Source organism: Peromyscus eremicus, chromosome 1 (assembly GCF_949786415.1).
Source record: "Peromyscus eremicus chromosome 1, PerEre_H2_v1, whole genome shotgun sequence".
In the NCBI taxonomy this organism is placed as follows: domain Eukaryota; kingdom Metazoa; phylum Chordata; class Mammalia; order Rodentia; family Cricetidae; genus Peromyscus; species Peromyscus eremicus.
The window spans coordinates 102515465-102536534 of record NC_081416.1 but is presented as its reverse complement, the minus strand read 5'-3'; the positions used below and the strand labels follow the sequence as shown (position 1 = coordinate 102536534).

Below are 21070 nucleotides of genomic sequence, written 5' to 3'. Positions count from 1 at the left end.
TTTTGCGTATGCTATTGTATGGACTTATCATAGTTCATTCATTTACTAATTAAACAATGTCTTGATTGCTTCCAGTTTGGGGCTCTTATATGAACTAGGGGGACTTTTTTGGGTGGGCTGCAATCAATTTTCATTTGGGTAAATACCTAACTGTTCAATTGCTGAATTGCTTACTAAGCCTATATTTAGCTTTGTAAGAAACTGCCAAGTTGTCTTCTAAAATGATTGACCATTTTGTATTTCAGCAGCAATAAGAGTTCCTGTTGTTTTACATCATCTTCAGCATTGTTGTCAGTATTTGTGACTTTAATATTGTCTTAGGTAGGAATTAATAGTAGTATCACATCATTGTTTAAATTTGCAGTTCCCTAATGACTTACTATGTTGAGTATCTTTTTGTATGATTATTGTCTTTGGTAAACCTTTTGTTCAGATCTTTTGCCTCTACCTGTTTTTTAAGATAGGGTCTTACCATGTAGCCTGGAACTCATTGTGCTGGAACTCTCATGATCCACCTGCTTCAGCTTCCTAAGTACTCTACCAGTACGCGAATAACCGTGTTCTCATTTATTTATTTTTTTATCTACATACCTATTTATTTGTTTATTTTGTGGTGTGGCATGCACATGTCATGTCATGCATGTGGAAGTCAGAGGACAGTTTTGTGGAGTCAGTTCTCTCTTTCTACATTTAAGTGGGTTCTGGGGATTGAACTTAGGTCATCAGGCTTCTGAAGCCAGTGTTTTTACCCACTGAGGCATCTCACTGGTGCTAAAATATTGCCAGTGCAACCTTAGCTCCATAGTTGGTGGATCTCCACCCCACTCACCCCTCATCGTGCGATCGAACCTAAGGCCTTGTGCATTTCAGTCAAATGTTCTAACATTGAGCTACAGTCCCCAGCTGCTCCCCCATTTTTTTTGAATTGAATTGTTTTCTTACTGCTAAATTTAAAGAATTCCTTGTGTATTTTGGATACAAATCCTTTATATACTTTGAATATGTACATAAAGTACATTATGTACATATATCTTGCAAATGTCTTTTTCTTGTCTGTGTCTTGTCTTTTCATTTTTGTTTTGTTTTGTTTTTGATATTCAAGACAGGGTTTCTCTGTGTAGCTTTGGAGCCTTTCCTGGAACTCATTCTGTAGCCCAGGCTGGCCTTGAACTCACAGAGATCTACCTGCCTCTGCCTCCTGAGTGCTGGGATTAAAGGTGTGCGTCACTGCTGCCCGGTGTCTTTTCATTTTTTAGCATTGTTTTTTGAAGAACAGTTTCATGTTTCAATCAAGTTCAACTTGTGTAGTGTTTCTTAAATGGATTGTGTCTTTGATGATGTATCTAAAAAACCATTGCTAAATCAAGATCAAGTGTTGTGGAATAGTAATTTAAGATGTATTACATTTGTTTATGCTGTGGAATATTTGTTTAATGATGCAGTGATGTGTTGCAGTCTTTTATGTTGCCTAAAACACCTGATTGGTCTAATTAAGAGCTGAATGGCCAATAGATAAGCAGGTGAGAGAAATAGGTGGGGCAGCCAGGCAGAGAGAATAAATAGGAGGAGAAATCTAGGGAGACAAAATATAGTTAAAGAGAAATGGGATAATTTAAGTTAGAAAAGCTGGCTAGAAACAAGCCAAGCTAAGGCCGGGCATTCATAAGTAAGAATAAGTCTCCATGTATTTATTTGGGAGCTGGGTTGTGGGCCCCCAAAGGGTAAAAAACAAACAAACAACTACAGTCAAGATTTTCTACTGCATTATACTATAGACATTTTTATAGTCTTGAATTTAGATCTATGATCCATTTTGAATTTTGTATGTGTGTGTGAAAACTATAAAGACCATGTCAGATTCTTTCCTTCTCTTTTTCTCTCCTTTTCTGTCATTCATCCTGTATAAATTAGAATGGACAGGGTATGAAGGTGAATGACCATCTTAAAACTACTTTAAGTCTGGGCAGTGATTATATAACTGTAATTCCAGCACTTAGGAGGCTGAGACAGAATTATCAGGAGTTCAGGGTCCATAAATGAGTTCTAAACCAGCCTGGGTTGACACATTGTTTCATAGAACTAAACCAAATTAAACAAACAAACAAACAAACAAAATGTAACAACAACAAAGAATCTGATTTGAGGAGGTCTAGGAAAGACTCCCTCAGTACCTGACTGCAAACTAAAGCACAGAGGACCTCTGGTTTTCTTCTTGACCCTGGTGCTCAGGAGGACTCTGGCGGCTCTAGAAGACCTGCCTGGCACCTCTTGTTGGAGCCTGAGTTGGGAGAACAGCAGAGACAACCAGAATGGTGGGAATGTAGCTGTTTCCCGCCCCTCAGCACCTCTTCAGAAAGAAGGGGGCGGGGAGTGCTCTCCCCGCCCCCTTCCCCTCCCTTTCTCTGTTCCTCCCTCCCTCCCCGCCCCTTCACTGAGCCACTCTGTCTTTGCTGCCGCCCTACGAGGGCCGGAGTGTGCTGCTCCTCCGGAGCTGGGTAGCTGCGCTGCTGCGCCCGGCCGAATCCAGCTTGTCGGGCTGGTTCAGCCTGGGCTTTGTCCCAACTGCTGAACAGGGAGAGGTGCGGCTCTGCGACAGATACACAAGATCATCAGAGATGCTGGGCCCTATACTCCCCGCCAGGTAATGCTGGCCTTTCCTGGGCCTGGCATAGCTGGGCTTAGCGAGGGTAGGAGGAGGGGGTGTCTTGCTGCCTTCCGGGGTAGAATGGGAAGAACATTACATTCCACTTACCTTATGGGACTCTTAATGAGGGAAGGGGCCTGAGGGTGGAACCTTGAGATAAGCCCATTCAGGGCTAGGCCTGTACTGGAATTAGAGATCTGGCTAGGGAAGGTTATGAAGGGGAAGCTGGATTTTTGGGGAACTGTGAGCCTCAGGGGCCCCCTCTCCTTTGTAAGCATGCTTCTGCTTGGTGGCCTGGGTGATGCTTTTCTGTGCTGTGGTTTAGCTGCCAGCTTACTGGGACCAGAGGTACTGTTCCCTGGTAGGAGATGCAGGGAAGATAGGAGCCCCCTGGAGCTGTTCCTGCTTAGGCAGCAGCCTCTGGGAGCCTCAGTTTCCTTATTTGTGGAGAAGGGTTTACCGTTGTTTGTAACTGGGGCTTCCCTAGGCTGTCAGGTTACCTTGCAAAAGTAAGCTGGATAGAGACCGAGGAGCCAGTCTTCGGTGTACATTTTGCTGGTCTGTTGAGAGCCAGTGACTTCAGGGCAAGACGGGCTGAAAATACTGGTGCTCATGTTGGGGGCAAGTGTAGGTGTGCTGACTGTAGGTGGGGTTGAGAGGAAACGGTGTCAGTCTGTTACTCTTTTTCTCTGAACTGGTCAGTTCTTTGGTACTTAGACCATTGCTGTAAACTAGGCTGTCTTCTCTGGAGCCCTGTTGTTGATCTGCTAAGTAAATGACAGAGCTTGAGATTGTGTAATGTCTTAATCACTGTAATTCCTCATTGTTTGGCACCAAGAAATACAAATACTAATGTACCTTGATTATTGTAGACCTTCTTTCTCATTTCAGTTTCAAAAAAGCTATGCATTTCCTCTGGCAAGCCTTCCTCTCCCTCCTCCTGGTCCTTTTTCCTTGCCTGCCCCTCCCCCGTTTTCCCACCTCACCGTTTTCCTTTCTTCCTTTCCTTGTCCTCATGCTTTCCACTTCTCGTCTCTTCCGCCTCCATAACCAGTTTTTCTTTTTTGTCTTTTCTTTTCTCCCCTGGATCCTCTCCCTCTTGGTTAGACTCTCTTCTTTTCCTTTTAGAATTTTTGATTGTGCTTTCTCACTGGGAGTAGGTTGCTGGTTTGGGACCTTTGCTGTGATGTTTGTAAGGTCCAAGCATTCTAGCTTCCTTGTTTTTCACTTAAACTCTATTTTCTTTAAGTGCCAAGCTCTCTCCTTACAGCCCTCAAGCTGTGTTTGGTGCCTCCCAATATGCAGTCGTTCTTCCTGGTTCTGTTCCCCATCTTTTCCCTTTAGCCATGGCAGAACGTGGGCATAGGGAAAAAGCACAGTAGAAAGTCAAGAGCTTGAAGGCTGGAGCTGGAGAACAAGTACAAATACAGCTAGATAAGAGACTTTACGTAGAGTCCCTCATTTAGATGAGGGGCTGGGGGATAGCCAGTTACCAGTTGGCAGCCCAGAGGTCTGCTGATTGGAAGAAAAGGAGGTTGTTGACGTGTGTGTGTGTGTGTGTGTGTGTGTGTGTGTGTGTGTGTGAGAGAGAGAGAGGGGGGGGGCACAGAGGAACAGATAGCGTAGTGGGAGGAAGAGAAGAAGGTGGAATCTTGGGGCAAGAGAGTGTTCTTTTGAAGAGGAAGGTGGCTTTGACATCAAGATAGTGGTTATTGCCGGGCGGTGGTGGTGCATGCCTTTAATCCCAGCACTCGGGAGGCAGAGGCAGGCGGATCTCTGTGAGTTCGAGGCCATCCTGGGCTACCAAGTGAGTTCCAGGAAAGGCGCAGTGCTGTGGGAATGTTCTGTATGTCACATGTGTTGCTTATTAGTCAATAAATAAAACACTGATTGGCCATTGGCTAGGCAGGAAGTGTAGGCGGGACAAAGAGGAGAATAAAGCTGGGAAGTAGAAGGCTGAGTCAGAGAGACACTGCCAGCCTCCACGATGACAAACAGCATGTGAAGATGCCGGTAAGCCACGAGCCATGTGGCAAGGTATAGATTAATGGAAATGGATTAATTGAAGCTGTAAGAACAGTTAGCAAGAAGCCTGCCACGGCCATACAGTTTGTAACCAATGTAAGTCTCTGTGTTTACTTGGTTGGGTCTGAGGCTGTGGGACTGGCAGGTGAGAGAGATTTGCCCTGATGTGGGCCAGGCAGGAAAACTCTAGCTACAGCGCAAAGCTACACAGAGAAACCCTGTCTCGAAAAACCAAAAAAAAAAAAAAAAAAAAAAAAAAAAAAAAAGATAGTGGTTATTTGGGGTGTGGAGGGAAAGATTATAGGATGTGTAACGGGACCATATAGGCTAATTCTTTTCTCTTCTGACTTAGGGCTCTTTGGAGTGGTTTATTTTTGCTCTGTATTTTACCCCCCTTGGGCAGTGCCCTAAAGTGGGAGAATAAGAGGGGAACAGAGATGAGAATGACAGGATTGTTGTTTCTTTTTCTTTTCTTTTTTTTTTTTCTGGTGTTTTCGAGACAGGGTTTTCCTGTGTAGTTTTGCGCCTTTCCTGGAACTTGCTTGGTAGCCCAGGCTGGCCTCGAACTCACAGAGATCCACCTGGCTCTGCCTCCCGAGTGCTGGGATTATAGGCGTGCGCCACCACCGCCCGGCAGGATTATTGTTTTATCGACACTATCTAGAATATGAATTGTGTGTGTGCGCGCACACATATACAAAAGATTTCAATGTGGTATCCATCCATTATTAATTGTTCTTTCTGGCTGGTGAGATGGTTCAGCAGGTAAGGGTGCTTGCCGCCAAGCGTGATGACCTGAGTTCTTTTCCCAGGTCCCATATGGTGGAAGGGGAGAACCAGCTCCTACAAGTCATCTAGATACTTGAGCCATGGCATGCACTCACCACTACCCCAGCACACACACATAAATAAATAGATGTGATTTTAAAAAGAAGTTTTTTCTCAGTCATCTCTACCATGTTAGTTACGGTGTTGGTTGCTGGGTAAAACAGTGGGAGTTAGATTCATTTGCTGCCTTCTGTTGCAGGTAAGGGATGTGGTAGTGTAGAGTGAAGCACAGGGAGCTATGATGATGCAGTGGAGGAAGACAAAGGTTCAACAGATCAGTGGCAGGGCTGGATTGTAAACTCAAGTCTTCTGTAATGGTGATAGGAATTTGCTTAGACCATGTTATCTCGTGACATTATGTGCATGTTGTGTATAAAGAGTTTTCTTGTTTTTTCTGTCTTTGGAACTAGAGTGTAGATATTACTGAGATAGAAAACAAATTTACGTGTGGTAGGATTGTGCCATGCAAAACAAATTCTCAGTACCTTGGAAGGAAACAGACTTTGTCCCTGTTCATTTCTGGCTCCAGGCCATTTAAGTGACTCACTGCTGAGTACCCTTCCTGAGTTATTTGATCCCTCTCTCCCCTTTGTCTTCCCCGTTTTCTTCAATTCAATTTCTGGCACAAGATAGAGTCCAGAGACCAGATAGGTAGATGTTACATCACTCACTTGTGTAAACTAGAAATGTAACACCGTGTAGGGTTGATGAGGCTCTGGTGAAGCAATGAGTGCAGGAGAAGACTCTGTACCACGATAGACCCATGTTATTTCTAGTGTTCCTGGATGCACTCTTCAAACACTGAGAAGACGCTCAGATGCTGTAGCACAGAAGCCTAAGGATGCCACGAGTAGTCTCGCATTTGAGTCTCATTCTTGGTGAATACAAGAAAAAGAGGGGTACATAGAGAAGGCTTTCAGGACTGATAGTTGAACTCCATGCTCAAAAATGGAGGCCAACTGGTAATCAAGTCTTTTTTTCAGATCAGAGAGATGGTAGGAGGCCCATATAAAAGATTGTATTTTTAGTGATTCTTTGTGATAAACAGACAAATTCTTTGTTTTAGTAATTACTGATTACTTGCTTGTTAATCTAAGTTTCATATATAAAATGAAAGATAATTTGTATTAACACTGAAGAGTTTATTATAAAGCTTAAAAGTAATTTTATAAAAAAATAAAAAATATAGGGCTGGAGAGATGGCACAGTAATTAAACACATTGGCTTATCTTCCAAAAGACTCGGGTTCAATTCCTAGTACCCACATGGCAGCTCACAACTGTCTGTAACTCCAGGTCCAGGGGATCTAGCATCCTCATGCAGATATACATGCAGGCAATACACCAGTGCACATCAAAATAAATAAATTTTTAAAAATAAAATTTGTGCCGAGCGGTGGTGGTGCATGCCTTTAATCCCAGCACTCGGGAGGCAGAGCCAGGCGGATCTCTGTGAGTTTGAGCCCAGCCTGGACTACAGAGTGAGTTCCAGGAAAGGCGCAAAACTACACAGAGAAACCCTGTCTCGAAAAACCAAAACAAAATAAAAAATAAAAAAAATAAAAATTACACAGTTGATAATAGTTATTTGTATCCTGCAAAAATAAACTCTAAAGTCACCTCTTAAGAAAGTCTTCCTTGGCTGTTAGGGCCTCTCTTCTGGATTTGTGCAGCATGCATTCAGTGGAGTACTTGTCCTTGTTGTAGTGTTAGGTTAATTTTGCATAGTCTCCTCCCATTAGGCTGTGCATTCATTTGAGGGCAGAGTCAGAGTCAGAGTCTAGTACATCTAAAAGTCAGCTGTTAGTTACTATGTATATGTTAGTAAATAGCATATTTAGTTGCTACTGATTATTAAGGAGATGTATAATAAATGAATATAATTAAAATTTGTGATAGTTGCTGTGATAACCAAGAATACCTTTTGGTCATGTTAACTTTAATGGTCTGTGACTATCTGCAATTCTTGCCAGTACCTGCAACTTACCAGAAGTGTAGGTAGAATTGACTGCCAGATAAAGTTATTAATCTGAAAGAGAGCTTTTTGGTTAAAAGGTAAAACTTGGGTGTCATGAACAATAAGGGTGTTATGTAAGGCCTTTGGGCTGGGTGAGGTCATCTTGGGGAGAGTGTTTTGTATGAATAAAGGGCCCGGAGTCTTGGATGTGTGAAAGATACAGAAGGAAGAGTATACAGAGGGGAGAAGAGAAGGCAGTAAGATAGAAGGGTAAGAGAATCCAAGAAAGAGTATTTAAAAGAGAACTGAGGTTAATTATATTGACTGCTGATGAGAAATTGAGCAAGGACGGGACAGAAAAATGATCATTTGTTTTTTCAAGATGGAAATGATTGGCAATCTTGACAAGAATACTTTTGGTGAAATAGGAAGGATGCCACTTGGCACAAAAGGGAAGGTAGTAGAGATAGTGCTTTAAATATTGATAGATAATTCTTTAATTCTTTTGAGAAGCTCTGCTTCTGAGGGCAAGCAAAAACATAAGTGGTGTTTGGAAGAGGATGTTGGTGTCAGAGGAGAGTATGTACGCACACATAGGATACTGTATAGTGTTTGTATATGTAGCCGTGAGTTCTTACCTTGATTTTTGTAACTTCTTAATGGTTTCTCCTTTATTTTCCCCTGTAATCTGTTCTACTCTGACTAGAGTGGTCTGTCTAAATTACGAATCAGATCACTGCTTTAAAACCCAGTGCTTTCCTCCAGTTGCTGTACTATCCAGATTCTTACTGTGGCTTAGAAGGCCCTGCACAATCTGACTATATCGCTAATCTTTCTTTCTGTTTCTCTGCCTCTGTCTCCATCTCCCCACTCTTTCTGTCTGGTGTTGGGGCTCAAACCCAGGGCTGTGAACAAACAGGCAATCATTCTATCACAGAATTTGTAGCCTTAATCACTCAATCTCAGTGTCTTGACCTATTTTTTCTTTATTAATTAAACTTTAATCTTGTTGGTCTTTTTGCTGTTCTGGTGCCCAGTATATATAGTTCCATATTCTATATTTGTATTTGTGGTTCTATCTGCTTAGAATGGTCATCTTCTGGATGCTACTAAAACCCGTCATCTCATTTCTTTCTCTCTCTTCCTTCCTCCCTCTCTCCCTCCCTCCCTCCTTCGTTCCTTCCTTCCTTCTTTTCTCATTCATCCCTCCCCCCCTCCCCCGACAGAGCTTCTCTGTGTAGCCCTGACTGTCCTGGAACTACTCTGTAGACCAGGCTGGCCTTGAACTCAGAGATCCACCTGCCTCTGCCTCCTGAGTGCTGGGATTAAAATCATGTGCCTCCACCACCTGGCTGTCACTCATTTCTTAACCATTGAGCTATTCAAGGCTTAAGTGTTTATTCCTCAACAATTCTGTCCTGATCAACCCTGCCCCCATACACGCACATTTATACTTGGCACTGTTTTATTGAATTGCTTATTTTTTGTCTGCATCTCTTACTAGACACATAATTTCCACGAACATAGGAATTTTGTTTTACCCAACTAGATTAGTACTAATACATTGTAAATGCACAATTATTTGTTAAATAACAGCATATCATATGACTGACTATATCACACAGAAAGCTTGGTGTGATTGAAAGGTCGTTTTAGGGAGGAAGTCTGGCAAGTAAAGAGTATATGGAAAAGAAAATCATTTTTGAGGGAAGGAATGACATCAGGACTTCAGTGTAACTGGGAGCAAGAAGAATATGGTTGTATGTGTAAGGAGGCATGTAGTTTTGGGGGTGGAAAATAGTTTTCCTACGGAGATTTCTGTTTTATTAAAAATAAGATATCCACTTAGAGAGGAGTGGGAAATCATATAGTGTCATACAGGAAAATAATCATAACTTTGAAATGAAAGCAGCTAACCAGATTTTATAGTGTTCTTAGACATTGCTACTTCAGTCTAGAGACGTTTGGGAGAGAGTTGAATTCAACTATCTGAACTGGAATTTTGGAAAGGGAGGGAAAGACAGGCAGGTGTGTGTGTGTGTGTGTGTGTGTGTGTGTGTGTGTGTGTGTGTATGGTTGTGTGATTATGCGTGTGAATGAATCATGTGGGTCACAGGGATCAAACTGAAGTCATTAGACTTGGCAGCAAGTACCTTTACTCTCTAAGCTTCTGGGTTTGGGTAATTTTGAGAGACTGACTAGACAAGGAGAGAAGTCAAGGTGAAGTTCCAGAATTTTAGTGGAAAGTCTTGAACTAGTTAGCGCTTGTGTTTTTAGAGGGTGTATGATTTACTTATAATGTTTGAGTTGATAAATATTTGATCAGACTCTGGGTGTGATCACATGGGTATTGCTAAACTGGACCTGAAGTAAGAAAATGGAGTGGTGTTGACAGGGTCATTACTGTGGCTGTTGAAGTCATTCAGCTACAATGACAACCTAAGAGAGGGGTGAAGAAACAGACAATCGGGAACTGAGTGAGAGTGATGCGGAAGTGAGCAGTAAGTGTGATAGCAGCCAGCAGAGGGGCCTCACAAAACACAGCCTTTTCTCTAGACAGAGGTAAAGAGATGCTTTGCAAATAGCACCGAAAATTAAGGATAAAGTCTGTAGGATAAGTGTGAGAGAACAGACAGCCTCCAGTTTTGGGGGGTGGAGGTGGGAGTGGGGGTTGCAGTGGCTGTTAGAAGAGTCTCTTCAGGTTTCTTTTAAGGCTAGCATGCAAAGGAGAGCTAGCCAACAGCAAATGGAAAGTTCCAGTCAGAAATAGAAGAGTTTGAATCAATAGGGGGTGTTAGGAGTGAGCACAGGAGGGGTGTGTGTGTGTGTGTGTGTGTGTGTGTGTGTGTGTGTGTGTCTAAGTACATAAGCACAGGGCAAGACTAAGTGAATTCAGTCTTTTACTCCCAAATCTTTTCCATTTCCACATCTTTGTTGCCTTTCGTATTCCTCTTAACTTTGGGAAGCCTCTCAGTATAGCACTGTCTCAAATTATAATTAGTGTCTAAAGAATACTTTTAAGAGAATCAAAATAATTAAGAAATTAGTCATGCCCATGTCAGTATTTAATTTAGTAAGTTTAGGTAAATTATATACCCTGATAGGTTTCAGATTCCTTTTGGTTTGGAATTGGCTGACCCTTCAGAAGCCTTCCAGTTTCTGTATGTTTTCTACCAAGCCAGATTGCCTTAGGAAGTGGGCTGTTGCTCATTACTTGAGGTACTCCATGTCTGTGCTGGGTAGAGGCCTAGAGACATAGAGATTCATCAAAGTTTTATCCCTCGAGTTATTCCTTGCCTAGTGGACCACAAGCAGTGCAGGTGAAACTTTGACATTGCTTCATGAAAGTATGTATAAAATGCAATTAAAGTTTGAGGGAAGAGGCAAGTTTCTTAGAGGAAGTGAGTTCAGTTGGGCCTTGAGGAATGAGCAGGAGTTTGCTAGGCAGACTCCCTGAGACATCTTGGGCAGATAGAACAGTGTAGGTAAAGGTGGGGACATGAAAATGCATTGATAGAATGATGGCGTTGGGGAATGGTTAGGGTGAAACTAGGAAAATGGATGAGGAAGAAACAAGTTTATTTGTGGGACATCTTTTTGTGCCAGGCAGCATGCTAGGCACTGTCTCTTTTAAACAGCTTTTATGTTTTAGTTCTGAACTCTAAACTAGGTAGTCTTGTTTGTGTTTTACTCAAGAGTCGGCGGAGGATCAGGAATTAAAGTAGCTTTCATAACAGCTCAAAAGCACCTACAGTTTTCTTCCTGCTGCCCCAGCAGCTGCTTTCTTGTTGCTATACTAGAGCGAGTGGCTGGCGGAAGGCTGCAGAGGGGGGTGCCTTTGACGCATCAGAAGGACATCCCTCAGCAAATTCAAGGCTGCGGCATTCCAGGGTCCTGCCAAAGCAAACCTCTTGGCACGATTTAATTAAAGATCAGATTCTAATAAGCAGGCACCAAGGGCATACAGTATTCCTCAGGCCTGAGTGTTGGCCATGCCAGTGTGCAGCTGCTCTGGGTTGTTCAAAGTTAGAAATGTAGTTAGTATGTGGAGTAGGCTTTATTTCTTCTTCCTATCCCTCCTTCATTGTGTTGAATAATTTATTGTAAACACCTAACAATTTTTCTTTTTCTTTTCTTTTTTTTTTTTTTTTTGTACAGTGCTGGGAATTGAACTCAGCACTTTCATGCTATTCTGCCACTGAGCAACGTCTCGCCACTCTCCTTTTATTTTAAATTATGATCTGAGGGATTATCTAGGAAGTATATTAGAGGATGGGCGAAATGGCTCAGTGGGGAAAGGCACTTCTCAAGTCTGATGCTGCTCTGAGTTTAATTTCCAGAGTTTAATTTCACATGGTGAAAGAGACAACTGACTCCTACACCTTCCCTCTGACATCCCCACGCATACAGTGCATGAGCATGCAAACACATAATAAATAAATGTAATGAAGTTGTTTTAAAAGTTAAAGCAAATTAGACGTTGTGTAGCTTATCCCTTTGCTTCTAGAGGTAACAGTGTGGTACAGTGATCACACAAGCATTTTTTTTCAGGTCCCTGCCTCTTGTGCCCACTATGTGGTATTGTGGGGTGACTGGCAACATCTCTGAAACTATGCTTCTTTGGATTTATTCACTGTTCTATTTCCAGTACCTAACAGAGTCTAGAATGAGAAAAGTGATACCTAGCAAGTAGGTTTCCAAGATTTTATAAACTCTGAAGTATGATCTGATGTTAGTGATTATTAAAATACTTGTTCCAAATAATGGCTGAAATGTTGTATGTAAAAGTAATTAAACCAGTTGGTTCTCTAGGGAAACACTTTCATAGGATTTCAGCAATTCACTTGGGAAATGTAAAGGACTGTCCTAAACTCCAGGTCCCATGTTGTGAACTCAAGACATCCCAAATTTCTCAGTGCAGATGGATAACAGCTGGCTTTTCCTTTAGGGAACACCTCTTTTCTTATTGTAGTTTCTCTATAGCCTTGTTCTTTAATCAACAGTGTTTTTTTTTAAAATTTATTTTAACATGGGGAATTTACTGTCCAGATCTAAAAACTGCTTAGAAAAGGCCATTTTTCTGCCTATGTGTGAGACAGAACATAGCAGGCCTACAGTGTTCTGCTATGTCCCACTTTAGTTATATTTTTTCTTTAAAAAAAAAAAGATTTTATTTTCAATTAATATTCCCTCTCTCCTCCCTCCCTTCCTTTCTTTGTGATAGAGTCTTGCTATGTAACATAGCCTGACCTCAGACCTTCAGTTCTCTTGTTTCTGTGCTGGGATTACAGGTGTATGCATGTGTGTATACATGTTCTTATGTGTGCTGACACATGTATGCAAGTACATACACATGTGGAAGCCAGCGATTGACCTTGAGTTTTTTTCCTTGGTCATTCTCGACTTTATTACTGAGGTCTCTCCATAAGTCTGGAGCTCACCATCCTGGCTAGTCTAGTTAGCAGGTTTCCCTTGGGATCTCCTCCTCACTTCCCCAGGTGCTGGAAGTGGCTATAAAGACAGATAAGACTCTTGGAGAAATAGTAGGAAAGGGCTGATTGGAGGGCTGGAGGGAAACTGGAAAGTACTGCCAAAACCTAAGCCCAAGTAAGCTCAGAGGGCAGTGGTTAAGAAAGCACAGTTTTTGTGAATGAATATAGTTTGAAGGTACTAGGAATGTTTAGTTTTGAAAAGAAAGTTTTGAATGTCTTGAAAGGTTATTTCAAATACTTAAAATTCTGTGGGGGAGGTTTTCTGAATAGCTCTAAAAGATGATGTTCAAGTGTGGAAAGGAATACTTATTCTTGTTTATTTTACTTGATCTTATATTTGTTCGTTCTTATGTTCACTATCCCTTTTTTTATTATTTTATAATTTAATTAAATTTTACATATCAGCCACGGATTCCCCTGTCCTTCCCCCTCCCGCCACCCCCCTTCCTCCCATCCCATCCCCCATTCCCATCTCCTCCAGGGCAAAGACTCCCCTGGGGATTCAGCTCAACCTGGTAGATTCAGTCCAGGCAGGTCCAGCTCCCTCCTCCCAGGCTGAGCGAAGTGTCCCTGCATAAGCCCCAGGTTCCAAACAGCCAGCTCATGCACAGGTCCCAGTCCCACTGCCTGGGTGCCTCCTAAACAGTTCAAGCTAATCCCTTTTTTAATTACTCATTCTTTGCCAGGGATGGAGTAAGGGACTGAAAACTATGTAAGATATGAACTTTGTTCTTAAGGGGTCCATAGTGTCAAGACTAGCTGAGGGTGATGAAGGGGGAGGCAAGTGTGCAAACAGATAGTTGTAGTGCAGAATGAGAGAGACAGAACTTATGTGAGAACTCTTTAAATGAAGTGAACAAAGGTAGACTAGGCTGCCTTTTGAGATTATAGATATCCTACTGCTGAAGGTTTCCAGTATAGGCAGGACGACCCAAGCTGGCATCATGCGGTTCAAGGTTTTAAACATTAGATTCCAATAGAGTTTTGGTTAATCTACCTGCTAAGAATTCTCTTAAACATGATAAAGTGACTAAACATGAAAAAAGTATGTATCAAGATGGTTGGTGATGCTTTCCTGGCATAATCCTGGCCTATGGCCTAAATGGGAGTTACATTAAATGAAGCTGCTGGTTGAAAGTCTGGAGGCCAGGGAGAGCCTGTTTTGGGTAGTAGGTAGCTGTGGGAGTATAATTTTGGAACTGGCAGCCTGGAGAAGGAGGGCATTGCCAACTATGACACTGAAGGCTTTCTTGGAAGAGCTGAGGAACCTGAGTTAGAGCTGGAAGAGAAGGCAAAGGCAGTCATATCTGGGAAGTGAAAATAGAAGAAATACATTTAAAAAGTTACCCAGATAGTCAGTTTGGATTAGCAGAAGTATCCTTACTTATTTTGATATTGTTTGTTCGAAAAGGACCAAAGGTTGGCCAAGATGAATTTTAAAAAAATCCAGTTGAGTTTGACTTTAAAAAGTTAAATAAGATTTTAATTAATCAAGAGAGAAATCATTGACACAGAGCCTGACATCTCCCTGTTCCATGCTCCTTTTCTCTCTCTCTTCAGTGTGTGTAAGAGTATTTGGTGAGGGCCAGGTGTGGTGGTGCACACCTTTAATCCCAGCACTCAGGAGGCAGAGGCAGGTGGATCTCTGTGAGTTTGAGGTCCCCTGGTTTACAGAGTGAGTTCCAGGACAGCCAGAGCTACATAGTGAGACCCTGTCTCAAAAAACAAAACAAAAAAGAATATTTGATGAGCTAGCAGGCAGTGTAGATTGGTGATAATGCCCAGAATTATGTCCCTAGCACTTGAAAGAAAGACAGAACAAAAGGAAGGAAGGAAGCAAGCAAGCAAGCCAGCTTGGCAAGTTCAGAGATTTCTGAGGCATAAATTGAATGTAGACTGTGTATAGCCTTAGTTTGTAAGACCAATTGATGTCATACTATAAAGACTTTGAATTTCATTTGTACTAATAAATTCTTTTCAAGGCAGTACATATCTCTTCCTATAAACTGTATTAATTAACATGTATCTACCGTAAGTTAAAAAGGTAAGGCACTGTTGGTCTGCACAGATGACAGAATGGCTCCTGGGAAAGATATATCTGTAAATAATTATAACAATACAAAGAAATATGATAACCTGGAAATAAACCCATTGCCTTGGACCTAACTTTTTGGAGTTCAAAATATTTTCTGAAGGTGCCATAGAAGAAATAACAGAATTAATCCTCCAAGGATGGGTGAGTTCACTGTTTGATAGGGAAAATAGGCAGATGAAGCATCACGTGTGAAGGGACAGAGGTGTGAAAATGATGGCATATTGAAAGAAATTGAAATTGTAAGAGGAATTAGAAGGAGTGGTAGTGTGACTGATGAATGGGCCTGCTCAAATAAGAGCAGGCCTCTTGAAGAAGCTAAACAGCATTAGCTTTTATTCTGACATGTCAGTGAAGGAGTTTAAAATACAAAATAGTAGATTTCTTTGGATGGCCCCTGGAGAAGCCATTGAGGAAAAAAATCTGGGTGGAAGAAATCAGATTTTCCCTTTACTAGAGAATATTAAAAAGACTATTACAGAATTTTATAAATTTATGAAAACCATTACTTTTATTGAATATAGTATTTTATCAGAGTTCTTTCTATGTCTTAATCTTTTTAATTTTTAGAATGGGAAATTTATTGCATTTTAAAGAATTGATTTCTGAAGCAGTGGTATGCAAATCTGGCTGACATTGAGGCTATTTATTTTCAAAATACAGAACTATTTTGAAATAATAGTCTTAACCCAGGCATACTAAATCAAGGCTTATGGGTGTTAGGCCCTGACAATCAATTTCTAAAAGTGACTGGTGATTTTTATGGAGTTTTTTTGGGAAGCTTTTAATTTCTAAAGCACTGTTGCATCTTACTCCAGGGAGACTATATTCTAAGTAGTTGTGATTAAAGATAAAATTTCTACCACTACTTGCATTAATAAGGAGACAATATAAACTCTGGACACATTCATATCTATCTATTGTCAAGAACTAGAACATATTTTAAGGTAATAATACTTGTTTTCATTAAAACCCCTTGTTAGCATATCATTGGAGATTTTCCTCTTGTAAATTTTACTCTGTTTTCCAAAAGCATAGGAAAATGCTAGTAAGTTAAGCAGGATGGTTGCTGCCTTGAATAGTGTATATTTAGAATCAGGTAGAATTTTGGAGGAGGGATGTCCAGAAGAACTGGCACAAGTGTAGTACCTTTCTTGTGAAGGACCAAGAAGTATAAGTACTGTAAGTTTGTGGGCATATGATCGTGTTTGCCAGTGCAACCTGAAAGAGGGTATGGGTAATATGTAAATGGAGGAATATTGTTTGGTCCTGGTGAAACTAGCTATAAAAACAGAAGTTTCACTGACAGTTGGCAATAGTCTCATCTATACAGGGAAAGAGTAACTTGTCTAAAGTTATAAAATTAGATGTCAGCAAACTCAATACATGGAACGCTGCAGGATGTTTTAGTTCAGTGGTTCTCAACCTGTGGGTCACATATCAGATATCTTGCATATCAGATATTTACATTATGAGTCATAACAGTAGCAAAGTTACGGTTATGAAATAGCAACAAAATAATTTTATGATGGTGGGTTCGCCACACCATGAAGAACTGTATTAAAGGGTCGCAGCATTAGGAAAGTTGAGAACCACTATTTATAGTTAATCTTCATGTAGATGAATGAATGGAACCAAAGAGGCTATGGGATTTCACTACATCTAGTATTACTGGATTTCCCACTGAGTTTTTGCCTGGTCCAGGTCTGCTTTTCAACTATAGTGTAAGTGTACTTCTTTTTTTGTATAGGCTCTGAGATAAGAGAACGCAGAGAAAAGCAAAATCTTGGTGAATTTTTAGCAGTGTTTGGCTCACGGTAGGGACTTACATCTGGGTTACTGACTAAATAGGCTAGCAGTGTTCATGGCTAGTAGCAGAAGGGCTGTATAATTTGAAATTTAAAACATTTAAATAGGTATTTAATAAATAAATATATTTATATATTATTGCGCTAATAAATATTAAGAATGTTACCATGTTCTTTCTTTTGATTCTAGTAGCTGCTGCTGGTGGTGGTGACAATGTCAAATAACGGCTTAGACATCCAGGACAAACCCCCAGCCCCTCCCATGAGAAACACCAGCACTATGATTGGAGCTGGCAGCAAAGACACTGGGACCCTGAACCACGGCTCCAAACCTCTGCCTCCAAACCCAGAGGAGAAGAAAAAGAAGGACCGATTTTACCGATCCATCTTACCTGGAGATAAAAGTACAGTACCTAATTTACTTTCATAATTTTTGTGCTTTAAGAAGAAAAGACAAAGCAGAGCATCTTTTCCCCTCCTAATAGTCTAGATGAAAGATCTGGCCTTCCCTGACTTAATTCTCCGTCAGTACCTTTTATTTTCTTGTTAACTATTCCCCAAGTCTTGCCTTCCTAAAGTGGCTAAAGCCAAATGAAAATTTGATTTATTGTTTAGTATTATATTTGAACAAAATTCTAAGAATAATTTTGTTCTTGCCAGGTATCAGACAAATTGTAGACATTTGTATGTATCTGTTTCTTTTCTTTTTAACTTTTTAAAATGTTTATGAAATCATAAAACCTAAGGACTTTTGAAATACCTCTGTTTGGAATTTTCTTTTTCTCAGATTGCTTATGTATCAATAGAGCTGGTGCATGTGTGTGGCATACATGTAGTGTGTGTGCTGTATAGCATGTGTGGATAGTATGCTCATGCTCCTGTCTCATCAGAGGAGGGCATCCTAATCAATCACATTCCACCTTATTCCCTGTAAGAAAGGTTCTGTTGCTGAACTTGGAGCTAGGCAGGCAGTTAGCAAGCCCCAGCAATCATCTGTTTCTGTCCCCCTAACAATGATGGGATTACAGATGCACACGGGCATACCTTGCTTTTGACATGGGTTCTAGGGATTTTAACTCAGATCCGCATTCTTACATAGCCAGCACTCTTACCCACTGAACTGCCACCCCAACCCCTTTTGTTTGTTTTTAAAGAAGATTCCCATCTAGAACAACAGGATAGAAGCAGCACCTTCATACATCATCGCAACTGAAGGAGTAGTTTTATGTGCCAAGAATCTAGATACCTGGGTTGTAGTCTTGCTTCTTCCACAAGTTGCCTGTCAGATTTATGTCAGTGACTTCTCTGTAGATGTCAGTGCTTCCATGTAAAAAATGAGAGAGCCAGAGCCAGTTTCTTTTAGCTCTGCAACTCTATATTTATATAGATGAGATATTGCACAATGCCATTGGATCAGGCTTGTCTATGTAGGTAGAAAGAAACCAGGCCATTGTGAACTATTTCTATTTTATAGAGCTGTAGACCTGGAGGTTCTTCTGGAAATCTGACTGAGTACCCTTAGGCCAAATTTGGTCTGAAAATAAATCTTATCCTCAAGATCAAGTCTGCATCTTTGTCGGTTGAAAGCAGTTACAAGAAGTTCTTGAAAGATGACTGAATAGCCTGCATTTTATTTTCTAGCTATGTGTTTTCTGTAGATTCCCTTAGCACATTGGTTTAACTCCTGCTTTAAGACCCTTGTTAACTGTTATTAATATATACATTAAGATGAAAAAATGGCCAAGTTTCTTCTGTTTAGTTTGGAATGTTAGTTCAGTTAGCAATCTGTTACTCAACTGCAGGATCTATGACAGTGCTAGCAGTCTTTGCCATGCTCTGCCTTCATATAGCATTTGAAAATTGATACAAGCTGCATAGAGAACTATTCTAGAAATGAACTCCCAATAACCTGTATTGAGGTCTGCTCCCACATAACTCTATCATTTATTATTTTAAATATCTTAATTATAGAGTCATCTGCAAAATGGGAGTAACATAATTCATGCTCATCTTATGTCAGTAGTAAGCACTTGTATACTACTCTATGTTATGACTGTAAAAGTATTTTCTAAACTATAAAACCATACAGATAAGAGGTTAGCTTATTTTAATGAAATCTAATTCATTCTTTTGGTTGATGCCCATATCCAATGCCCACAACTTATTTCCAATAAGGAAGCTGAACCCTAAAGAATAGTAAACAGTGACCAAGCTTTCATTGGTGGAAAGTGAGAGGAATATGTATAGAACTAAAGTCTTCCTAAGTGTCTATTGCATCATACTACTGTTAGTTGTCTCAACACTGATTGCGTATTGACCTCATACATGGTGCTTCTAAGAAATGTGTATCTGCTCCTACCCATATGTTGGAGGCAGAATTTCTAGAGATGCAGTGTTGTGTCTCTCAGGGAAACGAGAATGAAATGTTCTTTACATTACAGTAGTGGTTTAGATTAGAGCTGGCAGTGGGTGGTGTCTGTGGGCATTACCTAATGCTGACCTCCAGGATGGCCTCAGTTTGCACTTGATGGATGCATAAATGATTGGAAGGAGAAGCTATAATTGAAGGCTTGTAATAGGTAGTGCTGAGTTGCAGGATTCCATGTGGGAAAGCCTGGTTCCTGTGGTTAGGATTTGGAGCCTTTGGTTTATTCCAAGAAGTCTTATGGCATTTAGTTTGAAATCTCTTTCTGGCTACGTTTTTATGAACAAAGTGAAATTCTCTGAGCTTGGGAAGAGGTTAGTAAAGTTAACTACATCAGTGTTTGTCTTTCTTAAGTTTAGAATGTTTTACTGCCTTTTGCTCAGATTAGTTCAGTTGAACCAATGAGAGGTGCTGTTTAAAAATAATTTAAAAATAGATCTAATGGCCCTTGCTAAAACTTTAATGTCTGTGGTAAAACATGGAATTTTGTGATCAGCTGCTTTCCTAAGCCCAGGTGGACTAAACCAGAGATAGGAGGATGGGTGAGGTTACAAGGTCTTTTTCTATGTTATTTCCTCAAACCTAAGATCTCTACTTACATGAAATCAAGGTAGGTCGGTGTTCTTTCTGTCTTTAGTCATATTTAAATTCTCTATCTTGATCATCTTATTGAGAAATCTTACTTCAGTAGTTGCTAGTAGTAATGATAACTCATGTTTTTAAGGTTCTTTACCTTATAAAACCATATATTTTAATTGATTCACATAATAGTAAGAAAATTAAATTCTCCTGGGTTTCTTTCTTTCTTTTTTTTTCTTATTCTTTTCATCTTTTTTATTACTAAATTGTACTGTCTGATGCCTTCATTACTGTGTTGATGGGAACCACCCTCATTTTGTTTTTAATTCCAGAGGAGAGGAATCCAATATTTTATAGCTGTATTATGTAGCTACTAGCTAAGTAGAGACAGGGCAGGACATTCCAGAAACAAACAGAATAAGCAGAGGCCTAGGGGAGTCAACAGTGTGCTCAGGATTTTTCCTGCTTTACACCTACCAGAAAGCCAACCAACTGTGATAATCTCTTACTAGACATGTACTATGATTTTGGGATTGAGGAACTAAACAGCAGATAAAGAAAATCTATGCTCCTGGGGGTCCAACAGCCTAAGGTCACAAACTCCACCTCTCTACTTACTGTAGAAGAAAAAGTGAGCAATAAGTAGGGGGTGGGAGCTTGTGAGGTGTATTCAGAGGCTGTAGTTAGAGAAAAGAGTGGCTGGCAGAGGTAGAGCTATTTCAGAATTAACCCTGCCCTCCTTATGAGTTACATGGTTTCATTTCTCTGGCACTCTTTTCTATAAACTACTTGTTCTGTGAGCTACCCTTCCTCTGGATCCTTACTACCATAATTCCTTCTGGACTTAACAGCCATGTCTGTGATGTTATATTATATACTTTATTAATATACAGTGGAAATAATTTATAAATCATAATATGTATAAATAAATATTACATGTTCAAATCTAAATAAAGCAATATAATTGTATTTCTCTAAAACCTTTTAAGGGATTATCTTAGAAGGAATTTAGAAACAGAAAGCCATTTGACATAAAGCACTTCCAAAGCCCTGCCACATGTCCTATACATTCTAGCTTTGAGTAGACAAATGCAATTATGTCATAAGTGACTGTTCATTCGGGGCCGTGGTATAACCCTTAGCCTTCTCCTTCTCAAAGCAGCTGCTCTGGAAGGGAAATTGCCAAGTATATAAATAGTCTAACCCTTAGCAACTGGCATG

At 40.5% G+C, this 21070-nt stretch overlaps 1 protein-coding gene across 3 annotated transcripts in view; it reads left to right on the top strand.

Moving 5' to 3' along the window:
- Nucleotides 1-21070, top strand: part of Pak1 (p21 (RAC1) activated kinase 1) — a 120107-nt gene that overhangs the window by 52697 nt on the left and 46340 nt on the right. Inside the window, exons 1-2 of one of the 3 annotated variants that reach the window (XM_059270956.1) lie at nucleotides 2472-2641; nucleotides 17039-17249. In XM_059270956.1, coding sequence (XP_059126939.1) covers nucleotides 17060-17249 — 190 coding nt within the window. In that variant the 5' untranslated portion in view covers nucleotides 2472-2641; nucleotides 17039-17059. Of the gene's footprint in view, nucleotides 1-2471; nucleotides 2642-17035; nucleotides 17250-21070 lie in introns of those variants that run through there. The other 2 variants (XM_059270947.1, XM_059270939.1) reach the window with 2 other exon arrangements.